Raw genomic sequence first — 11,845 nt, 5'->3', positions numbered from 1 at the left:
TTACTCCCATGCATTTATGCGCCTTTTTGGGATCTTTTGTCAATCGCATTCTTGCTTCATTTTTTCTCTTAGCAACGCAGTCTAGTTAGGCATCTAGTGTTTATATTTCCTATGTCTATGGTGTGTTCTTATCAATTTAAAACAGATTTTAGTAATTATAGTAGCTCGTGCTTTTTGGCACCCCAGCCATTTTCAAAATTATTCTGTACCCAAACTCACGAGGTACTTCCCCCACAAAAGTGCTAATTGGATAAATCGGAAAAACAAGAGCACCCATGACAACCTGAATATGGTTTGGGGATACACGATTTCCAATCGTTCAAAAAACAGGTTTAGTTTACATTGCGACACTGCGATGTGACATTCAATGAATTTAGTGCACCAGAGGGTCGTGCTATTGTACCCTTACCTCGGCCACAGAAACAGGCTTGCCATCCAGATGCACAGAATTTTAATCAATTTACTCTAGTGTTGGCCGTTTTTGCCATGTTACTATTGACTAAGGGTATATTTACAAGTCTTTCTTATCAGCTTATTAGTAGCCAACTTGCCACACTGCCTCAGTATGCAAATTTTTATGAATTGTTTGTCTTGTTACATGTGTTAATGTTTGTTGGCATCGTGTTTTCATTGTTCTTTTATTATTTTTTTATTCAACTTGTTTGTTGTATGTTGGGTTTAGTGGTCATGCCAACCAGTATTCATCTTTGTCATTTGGTTACGTTGTTTTGTTCTTGCACCAGTTGTCCGGTTTAAGCACTTTTGTTTTGCTCCTTTTTCCCATTATGCTTGTTATACTGGTGGACTTGTTATTTCATCATGCTATAGGATTTTAACTGGAAACTACGGCAGTTTTCGACGAGAACTCGTGCGTGCAAAGACGAAAATTTTAGCGTGCACTGAAATTTCAATTCTTTGTTTATTTATTAAAAATTGCTATTCAGCCAGGGTGCATTTCACGTGAGTTATGCCGAAGATCTTCGACATAAACTACGGTCAAGCGGCATAAAGTCGGTGTGACCTCGGCGTGACACGGAAACAATTCACGTCTTGGCGCAACCATGGCGACTAAATTTACTAAGCTAGGCTAGACGAAAAACTGAAAAGAGCACATTGTTTCCTTTTTTTTCAGAAATCACAGTTGGCATAACGTCTTTTGCGTGTTCGTAACGTACTCCAAACTGACCTTTGGCGTAAGCATTGCATGTAATGCACTGTGGCATTTAAGCAACCAGTTTTTCGTTAAATTGGTGAAGATAAAAAAGTTCGGCGTACATGTTGATGAAACTTGTTCATGCTGGTACCACACTTTCCACTATGAATATTAGTTAGCATTTTATTTTTCATTCTTCCATAATCAATGACAAGAGTAAACAATACAATACAATAGAGTATAGACTAGGGGTGGCCATTGGCCAAACTGCGGCTCTTTAATGAATTAGCATTGTTGAATTAGACATGCATTTTCCCGGTCTGGACGAGTTGTTTGATCAGATTATGAAACAATGAGTCCTATCACACGTAGTAACAATGGACTCATTGTTAGTAATAATCAAATTACACTCCAAAAAGTACTTTATTGTACAGAAGTGTGCTAACTTATACACTGTAGTTAAGTAAACTGTCAGATTGAAGCTGTGCGTCAGGGCTGACCTAGTTTTAAGTCTTGGTTACGGTTATACTTATAATTGCAAAAAGAGTTGGTGAAGCCCAGGTGGAGACTAATAGTATCACCACGCAGCACTAATGTTTATCAATAGCTACACTTCGTTGTGAGTGAATAAATTCGTGTTTTTTATTGTGTTTGTGTTGTGGCTCTTTTAAATCTGGAATATGTTATATGCGGCTCGAGCATGAAGCAGGTCTGGCCACCCCTGGTATAGACCCTTTTCGAGTTACTGCCTGGAGGACAAGATTTTTTTGATTGCCTATACCAGGGGTGTTCAAATGATTTCTGCCATGATCCACCACAGCCAAACCTGACAAAGGGATGATCCACTAAATATGAATAGATATACCATATTGGACATGCTTTAAATTTTATGGTGCTTTATTTATGTAAATGTACCCTACATTGTAGGGCCTACAACATATTAATAACTTTGTAAAAGTCAAAAGTGAAGTGTGCTACTGCTGCAAGATTGTTTCAAGACTACATTGGAAGATCCACACAAAAAGTTAAAAAGATCCGGATCGAGATCCGCCATTTGAACACCCCCGGCCTATACTTAACAATGGAAAATGTTGACCCACTTTAGATCTTTAAATCACAAGCATGCTGGCCATTGGACTGTAATGATTTCGTTCAGGCGAGTTGCATATGGATTCCTTTATGCAATAAAAACAATTTTTCAAATATGTTGCCTAGTTCTTATTTTTCAGTGGTTTGAATCCAATGCTCTGGACTAGTTCGATACGAAGTCACGCTGCGTGGTCAGCATAGCATGCGCTGTAAAATGCGTAAGAGTTTGCTTGGTATCTGCGGCACGTTTGAATGTAATAATTCGGTTTGTATTTTCTTTTAGTTGATTAAACTTTAGTTGACAAGCCAAACAGAATTAGTCAGTGAAAACACCACAGATTAGACACAAACGTTTACGCATTTTACCTCACATTTTTGAACTGAACACTTTTCTAGACCTCATATCACACAAGTCCAGTGTGTAGGATTGAAAGTACCGTACTTTACGGACCATAAGGCGCACCCGATTATAAGGCACACTGTCAATAAATTGCTTTGATTAGTTTTTTGTTCATACATAAGGCGCACCGGGCTATAGAACGCAACGTATTTTAAGGAGTATGAGTTACCGTATAAAGCTCATTAATAGTATCGAAAAATAGTTAATAGTATAATAGTATCGGTACTGGTTTTGAGTGTAGGCAATAAAGCACTATTTGATCCATACATTAGGCGCACCGGCTTATAAGGCGCACGATCAATTTATGAGGAAAAAAAGGATTTAAATTGCGCTTTATGGTCCGTAAAATATGGTACTGTAAAATAAGAATTAGGCAAGATATTTTCTTTTTTTTTTGTCGTGAAAAGAAATTCATATGCAACTTACCTGAGCGAAATCTTACCATCCAATGTTTAGAATGTTTGTAATGTAAAACAAATGAAAGTGGGCTGACAATATTCATTAATAATTGTAGGCGGTCGAAAAAATCTTGCCGCCCAAAAAAAATGGCTGCAGTAACTCGGAAAGCGTTTATTCCCTATAACCAGGGTTATTTAATCACATATTGACCAGACCAGGTGGCATGCAGTTTTTCATGCTGCATGATTGATATAACACAGTTAAATTGCATGCAGTGAAGTTTTAAAAGTGTAACTGCGATGCTAAAACAAGTTTTTCTTCAAAAAATTAAAAAATATGTAATTAACATATTTATAGATCATTCAATTGCTCGAATCTGGAAATTTATAATTCAAAATTCTGGCAATTCATAACTAAATTCGACTTTGGGTATTATTTTCTGATTCAGCCTGCCAAAATTTCAGTGCACTTTTATTGTGAATATGGTATTTTATCAGCTCGCTACTAGTTGGCGTTCGCACATAACACATGCTTTGTAACTGGTGCATGCTTTGTAATTTTTTTTAATGATGATAAAGCTGGGCAACACTAATCTACAGAAGTAACAACATCAGTCAAGCGAAGTGCGAAAGTCATAATACTAAATTAATCTAAAACTAATTCCCATTGGCCCCCAACTCTCACTTTTCATGACTAAATTATCCCCGAAACTTCCTCACATCCACAGATTGCTCCTTCCTCACTTCTACAGATTAGTGTTAACTGTAAAACTTGGTGTGATGGTTGTCTAGGCTTAGTAAGCTAGTTGAAAGCTTCCGCATGGGTTAATTTGATGTTTTCCTTCTGGAATTTAAAACCCTCCAGACTCTAGTGGTTAAAAACGTTTTTTAAACGTTGTTTCTGTGTGAACATGAAATTTTGAGCATGTAAACTCATCAGTGAGACTCTGAGACCTAGCGTCCCGTTCCATTTCAGCCATTAAAAAATAAAGTGTGTCAATGAAAGCTTTAATAAATAAGTTTTTAAAACACATTATTTAGCATGTGAACTGGCTTGTAACATTGCATCCATGGTGAAGTGTTCAAGCAAGACCTGTTTATCATCTTGTACAAGTAACAAGTGTAATTAAACAGTTGCTTGTGATTTCACTGTATCAGGTGCATGTTTTAATGTGAAACTTCGAACAAAAATTCCAAGATAGAATGAACAAAATCAAATTATGACTTTGATATAAAAAATTTATTATGGAGTCAACTTCCTTTTCCTTTTTGCGTTTTTTATGTAAGTAGGCTATCGTAATTTGTGCTGGTGTAATAAATAAATAAAATACTGTTCACAGTATATATTTACAAATGAATTACTTTCTACCTCTTTGGTCATTCCTGTTTGAAAATTATACAATTAGTTGACCTTACAAATGCATTCTTTTATAATTACTTTTGTATATTTTTTGCAAAGTTGTTGCAAGCATTTGTTGCAAAGCATTTGTTTTTACAGGAATTACTTTCGGAGTAAAATTTTCTCTAGAAGCAGTAGAAAATGACAGCATTTGAGAATCTTGGTGTGATGCCAGAGATTGGGAAAGTAGTTGACGAAATCGGTTGGCAGCTACCAACAGACATACAGATGGAATCCATTCCGCTCATACTTGGAGGTGGTGATGTTCTTATGGCTGCTGAAACAGGATCAGGGAAAACCGCTGCATTTAGTATTCCAGTGATACAAGTTGTACATGAATCATATCAAGATTCTAGTAAAAGTAAAGATGGCTCCAAAAAGGTTTGTTACAGCACCTACTGCAAATGTAGAATTATATATATGTGATTTTGATCAATTTGTTCCAAAAGCATCATGTCCAAGATTTGTGGTTTTCTTTCTTAAAATACTTCACATGAATGAAATTTGGTATGTAAAAAACTTGCTCTAACAAACCAAGGGCAATTTGTTGCTTAGCTCTACCAGCCCTCCTGTGTTTCAGTCTGAAAGGTTTATTTTTTAACGTTGTTGCAAAATATTGTTTCTCTTCAAAAACTTTTTTAGGCCAATGTTGCAATGAACAAAATTGAGTATCATTGTATCGTTTAATCGCCCAAGCACTAGGACTAGGTGTCTAGCATGCTTTCCTTTTTCTTTTATTAGCATGCTGCCAAATTGTATGGTAGATGTAGTAGATTAAGCGACACCAATATGACAATTGATGAAAAGACATATAATCTTTGCAGAACATGAATGTGAACGAATAAGTTAAGTGCATATTATGTAAAGGCTATGCATATACACTACACACGCATTAAGTTGAACATGCGCTATTGCACACAGTGCATTAAAAAAATTCAAACTTGCATTATTTCACAGGTATTGATCCTTTATTTTTCGTTTATAAACACTACTTGATTGTTTAGATACAATCCTCATATTCATGCTCATTCCTCCGGATTAACCGGAGGTTGATTTGATGTTTTTGTGAGATTTATTTCAAAAACTTCTTTAACCTGGTCATGCAGTGGTGTTTCCAGATTAAAGGGGTTGGGCGTGCAATGCATTAAAATACATCTAAGAGGAATTCTATTCTAGGATAATTTATGTTGATTATAATAAGATGGTGTGAGTTTTAGATTAATCAACCCAAGAAAAATAATAAAAATTACACATGTAGATATTATGATAATATGTGAATATTTTCCTAATGCATTTAACTTGTTACCGGTAACTGTTTCAGCTTAAAGTCGGTGGTGGATTATTTAGTCAGTGGCAAATGAACCCATATGACAGGGGCACAGCATTTGCTATTGGAGCTGATGGGTTACTATGTCAGTCCAGGGAATTCAAGGACTGGCATGGGTGCAGATCCACTAGAGGTGTTACTAAAGGAAAATATTACTACGAGGTCAAAAGCACTGTTCTTTTTGCATTAAATTTGAAATACGCAGGTTACTTCTTGATGAAATAGATCAGATTGTTAAACTAATTTAAACAGTTTCCAGCGATATCAAGCCTAACAAATGCTTGCAGGCACACTGTAAAGATGAGGGTTTGAATCGAGTTGGTTGGTCTACGCTTTCTGCGGATTTAAATCTTGGTACTGACAAGCAAGGCTTTGGGTTTGGTGGCACTGGCAAAAAGTCTAATAATCGTCAATTCGACACCTATGGTGAACCATTTACAATGCATGATATAATTGGATGTTTTCTTGATATGGATGCAGGTAAGTGGTCAGCTAATAAAATTATAACAAACCACTCCTTGAAATTATGCAATTTGACTTATAAGCAGTACACTAACATGCTGGGTATATACTATGAATGCTGGTAAAAATTTAATCAAGCTTTTCAACATGAACATTGATCGTGAATGATGATATTAAAGATACTTTTTGAAAACCATGTTTAATGACATTTAACATATGTACCGGTAACAGAAATTTTTATTCTGTTAAATATTTGCCTGATTATCTTATTTATTGCTACAAATGTAATGTATTTGTGGCAAGTGACTTCACCAGAAACATTTAACAACTGACAAATGCATCTTTATTTAACATTAAGATTTAATGTAGGTAAAATATCCAAATATGTCCGTTTAGAGATATAAGTTATTTACTCTGATTCAGGTACTATAAGATTTTCAAAGAATGGAAAAGATCTTGGTCATGCATTTGACATTCCTGCATACATCCGAAAAGAGCCAATGTTTGCGGCTTGTGTTCTCAAAAATGCTGAAATTCAGTTCAATTATGGCAGTACACCATTTAAGCATGATCCCAGTGATGGCTATATTGGACTTTGTGAAGCTCCTGAGAGTTGTTCTGTTGGAAGCAGCATCGTTGGATCTGTTGTGGCTAAGGTATCATTTCTGCAAGCACCAGAGAAAATGTTGAGGTGTGAGCTATTGTTACTTTACAGTGAGGCAGTCGCTGACAGGTATTGTTACACTGTGTGATTGCAAAAGAAGTGCTTTCTACCAACGTATCTAGTTTTTAGATTTTCAAATAATGGAGTGCAATAGTGATACCTGATAATCAAAACTATTTCATAAACAAAACCACAACAAAATTTTAAAACTTCATTATTAGCACAATTATGATAAACTTAATGGGCATGTTCTTTACCCAGTGCATAACATGTTACTACAACTTGATGTTGAAAAATTTATTGTAATTCATTTCTTACTTGCTAAATTTTTCGGTTGCTATAAAGTAGACTTGGATGGATGGGCAAGGAATGGGTCAATCAGACTAGTGAGATACTGAAAGCTAAATTGACAATAGATTTCTGGTGTCGAACACCTATCCAAATGCATTGTTCACAAAACAAAACGTCCTGTCAGATTGAAATGTGTCATGGACGTCATGGTATTTTGTAACCTTAAAATGATTCACTGCATAAAGGAGCCTGTACATTTGCATTGGATATCAGTCAGCAAAAAGTGTTAAATCCACAAGTGTATAACATACCAAGAAAAAACAAGTAGAATGAAAAATGAACCATGAAATTTTATTGGTAAACAGAGAACTAAAAAATAGCTAGCCGTGTAGCATAGTGTAAGCAAGTACAAAATTTTTCATAAAATGTGTTTATGAAATCTTCACTTCCGAAGTATTGTATGGCTTAACAAATTCTGTTTTGCAGACACTACGTTGCTCTTATGCTATATATTTGAGCTTGCAAATTATTGAAAATTAACTGGTTTTTAAGTTTTTTGCAATGGCCTTGCCCATATCTCAAACAATTTTTTTTTTAATTTCCAATATTTGATCATTAATAAAAAAATGCAAAATATTTCATTAATCTTGAATGAATTCCAAAATAAAGCATGGGTACGAAAATCCAGTATAATTACCTAAATGTGAGCCAGTTTTTAGTTTAGTTTACACTGCAGATCACAATTGAGCTATTGAAGAAGATTCAAAAGAGAGACAAAAGAAGATTCAAACCTAGCACTTTTTCTATTATATATATAGAAGTAATTGAGTTCTAGGATAAAAATTATGTGTGTTATATTGTTGCACCTCACTTGTCGCTATAACTGTGATTGGTACCGCAAAGTCATTGACATTGTAGTTCAACACTAAATGAGACAAACAGCCTATTATAATCACTAAGCTGTGAGTTGGCGATCATCTGTTGGATTATATAGCTAGCTGGGCACATTTTCAAAGACTTCAAACAAAACGACTTTTGGATTTAATGATTGATTTTAGATTTGGGCAGAAATACCTTTTTATACATAAAAAGAGTGCTTTTCTTATTGTTGTTCATTTGCTTTTTTTGATCTGAGTCGAGTTTGTAATGATATGATACATACCTTGATTATATATTTATAACATTTTTTTATGAACAACGTACCAAAAGAAGTTGTTCAACATTGCCCAACTTTGTACCAAAACATGTATATCCTTTTTATGCATTTTGCTGCACATCCTGCAGTGTTTACAACCTCATGCAGTTGTGTGTAAAAAATCTTTCCCTGCAAAACATTTTATTTTTTTGCCATTTGATGGTTAGTTATGTATTGGAGTTGATGGTTAAATGCCGGCTCTCTTTTTCTGAAACTTAGCTTTTTTCTCTTCTCTACTTGTTCTGCATTTCTATATTTAGTAATAATGCATTTAGAGTCGGAACCAAACCAGAAAAGACAATAATGCGCCTTATGCTATTGTAATTGAACCATCTCGGGAACTTGCTGAGCAAACGTGCAATATTATTCGAAAGTTGAAACAATATATTGATAAACCAAAGTTAAATGAAGTTCTTGTTGTTGGCGGAATTTCTCCTGCAGACCAGTTGAAGCAGATTGAGCGAGGAATTGATATATTGATAGGAACACCGGGACGAGTGGACGATTTCATATCTACTGGAAAGGTAAAGTATTGTTTTTTTATTGGAAATTATTTACTGTAATATGAAATTTACTTACTCACCTATGTTACTTACTTTGAAGAAAAATGCTTTTCTTCTCAGGTTAATCTCAGCCAAGTTAGGTTTTTGATTTTGGATGAATGTGATGGCTTGCTTACCGCTGGAAATGGAGATTTCATAAAAAGGGTGCACTCTAAAATTCCACAGGTAACAAAAAAATGTATTAGTATTTTTTTAATTTTAATTTCTTTGAAATTACAATTAGCTACTCAACGGCTGCTTAATAAATTCATGTTGGTCCCAGCCAATTTTTGATTTAATAAGCAGCGGTTTTATAAACAGGCAACCATAAACCAGTAACAAAACAACGATTTTGGATTGTAAAAATGACATCAATCATTTATTCAACTCAGAAAATTGTAGTATATTGGTTTGTTTTAGTGACTTGAAAATCTATTTTGGTTTTCACAGCATTTATCACACCATACCTATGTCTTTTATCATATCATGTTAACGATGGTATGTTCAAAAACAGTCAGTGTCCTCAGAAAAACCTGTGTCGCTCAAGATGAAATGCATTTAAAACTGAAAACGGATTTGTAAAGCCAAGTCTGGATTTATTAGACAAGGGTTTTATAGTATATTTTGCATAGAAAGATTCTGTTCCAGGCAAATTGATATTAATGGATGGATGAATTTACTATCTGTTGAGTTATTAAGCAGCTTCTACTGTATTATGGTGTACCATGGTATCACTTACATATGCACTGTATAACACCGTATAGGTGTAAATATTTGCTCTTTTGCTTTTTAAAGGTAACTGGTGATGGTAAGAGACTTCAAGTAATTGTTTGTTCGGCGACTTTGCATAGTTTTGATGTCAAAAAGCTTGCTGAGAAGATTATGCACTTCCCAATTTGGGTTGACCTCAAGGCAAGTTTGTGTTCAGCTGATCTAATACCTTAATTTGGTGGCCAATAACCATGGTAACCTAACATCTTATAACACAGTTGTATTATTACCATCTTTCATGTTTTTAGCTCTTTGAGATCTTGTCACTTTTTCCTGTTCGTTAACTGTTTACCAGCATGTTCTTTATTGTGCTATATTTGTAACAGTGAGCATTGTAATCTGCGATACACACAGTTAATTGTAAACTGGTGCCATGCATGTTTTTAAAATCAACGTCTACAAATTTTAGGGCGAGGATTCTGTACCTGAAACTGTTCACCATGTCGTTGTACCTGTTGACCCAATTAAAGACCCAAGTTGGATGGGTTTAAAACAGCACATCAAAACTGATGGAGTCCATCAAAGAGATGATGTTGGCAGTCGTGCAAGAGAAACTGCTGAGAAGTGGTCTGAAGGAGTTAAAGTATTGAAAGGTATGTACAACACTTCTTTATACTGTACCAGTTTGCTTAAATTTGGTTCCACTTACATGTTTTCTTTTGGGGTTGCAGGAGAATACTGTTTGAAAGCAATACGTCAACATAAAATGGACCAGGCGATCATTTTTTGTAGAACTAAACTTGACTGTGACAATATGGAAACGTACTTTAAACAGCAGGGAGGTGGGCCAGATAAGCCAGGCCATCAATTCTCTTGTGTTTGTCTTCATAGCGATAGAAAACCTCCAGAGCGTAGGAGCAATTTGGAGAAATTCAAGAAAAATCAGGTGCCGAAATTAGCATGGTGAAAGCAATACAAAACATAATGTATGCAATCTTCACTTGTTTCACCACTGCATTGATGTCATTGATATGTTGTCATCCAATATACTCAGGTTCGTCATTTAATTTGCACGGATGTTGCTGCGAGAGGTATTGACATTAGTGGCGTACCATTTGTCATCAACGTCACGTTACCTGACGACAAACAGAATTATGTCCACAGAATAGGAAGAGTTGGTAGAGCTGAAAGAATGGGACTTGCAATATCGCTTGTTGCCACCAAACACAAAGAAAAGGTTGACCATTTGATTAAATACCAAATGAGCCCATTATACAGTTGTCATTGATCTGCTTTGCCTGCTTTTTTACTTTTGTTTCCTGATGAACTTAGGTTTGGTATCACAGTAATTGTAACAGTAGAGGACGTGGTTGCTACAACACCGACCTAACAGATCGAGGAGGCTGCTGCATTTGGTGATTGCAACATTAAGATGTGTTTTATTTATTGACGTAATAAATTAGTACTATACGTATTATGATATGTAGTTTGCAATAAACCTTGAGTAATCATATCACCATACTAGTAGCTAAACGCATTGGACATCGCAGGTATAATGAAGGAGGCTTGCTTGGTGAAATTGAAGAGCATTTGAAGATTACAGTTGAACAAACTAGCACAAAAATGGAAATACCTGTTGATGAATTCGACGGAAAGGTTAATATATTGTGATTTTGCTTTATATGGATAAAGATTGGTTTGCTGAAGTTTTTGCACTAAAAGGCAAAACTTCTAAATATGTGATATATTTTGTTGGCAGGTGGTGTATGGTAGCAAGCGTGGAAATACCGGGGTCAGTTTATACAAGGGTCATGCGGATGTTTTAGCTCCTACAGTGCAGGAGCTGCAAGACTTGGAAAAATCTGCGCAAACTTCTTTTCTTAATCTCACCATGAAAACTTCTTCAATATTGGATGGAAGGGCGTGATTTTAAAATAGCAAACACTGGCCGTCACGCAAAATATCGAGACGTACTAAGTAACTTATTGAGTTCCGTTATTTGTTACCTACAAGGTACCTTCATAGTGTTTGCCCGAGCTTCACTGTAAAACTTATAATAACTTATTCAACCTGCCCATTTATTAATTAATTATCTTTATCTAGTTCGTGCTTAAAATTGCAATTATGTTACACTATTGGTGCTTTGGTGATGGAATACAGCAATATACATTGTACTAGTGTGAGCGTGATCTGATTTAATTATTGAGTAAAGGG

At 35.3% G+C, this 11,845-nt stretch overlaps 1 protein-coding gene across 2 annotated transcripts; it reads left to right on the top strand.

The window, feature by feature from the left end:
• The first annotated feature begins 268 nt into the window (after nucleotides 1–268).
• On the top strand, nucleotides 269–11,805 carry LOC143461662 (ATP-dependent RNA helicase DDX1-like). Of its 2 annotated transcripts, none has more exons than XM_076959473.1 (14): nucleotides 269–2,309; nucleotides 4,539–4,820; nucleotides 5,761–5,928; nucleotides 6,054–6,246; nucleotides 6,652–6,884; nucleotides 8,654–8,902; nucleotides 9,002–9,106; nucleotides 9,716–9,832; nucleotides 10,101–10,284; nucleotides 10,363–10,577; nucleotides 10,686–10,868; nucleotides 10,964–11,046; nucleotides 11,182–11,287; nucleotides 11,391–11,805. In XM_076959473.1, the coding sequence occupies exons 2-14, from the start codon at nucleotides 4,581–4,583 to the stop codon at nucleotides 11,556–11,558; spliced, it is 2,244 nt and encodes a 747-aa protein (XP_076815588.1). In that variant the 5' UTR covers nucleotides 269–2,309; nucleotides 4,539–4,580; the 3' UTR covers nucleotides 11,559–11,805. The 2 variants fall into 2 exon arrangements, with proteins under 2 accessions (XP_076815588.1, XP_076815586.1); XM_076959471.1 differs by having other exon boundaries at nucleotides 269–4,322.
• The last annotated feature ends 40 nt before the right edge of the window (nucleotides 11,806–11,845 follow it).

This window comes from Clavelina lepadiformis, chromosome 6 (genome assembly GCF_947623445.1).
Source record: "Clavelina lepadiformis chromosome 6, kaClaLepa1.1, whole genome shotgun sequence".
NCBI lineage: Eukaryota > Metazoa > Chordata > Ascidiacea > Aplousobranchia > Clavelinidae > Clavelina > Clavelina lepadiformis.
Note: the sequence above shows the minus strand (reverse complement) of the source record. Positions and strands in the feature narration are given on the sequence as shown.

What these genes read in the sequence shown, in the direction of transcription:
- LOC143461662 (XM_076959473.1), top strand. Translation starts at nt 4,581, where the DNA reads ATGACAGCATTTGAGAATCTTGGTGTGATGCCAGAGATTGGGAAAGTA. An exon ending in TGCACTCTAAAATTCCACAG is followed by an intron (nt 9,107 to 9,715) that starts GTAACAAAAAAA and finishes TGCTTTTTAAAG; the next exon opens with GTAACTGGTGATGGTAAGAG. An exon ending in AGGAGTTAAAGTATTGAAAG is followed by an intron (nt 10,285 to 10,362) that starts GTATGTACAACA and finishes TTGGGGTTGCAG; the next exon opens with GAGAATACTGTTTGAAAGCA.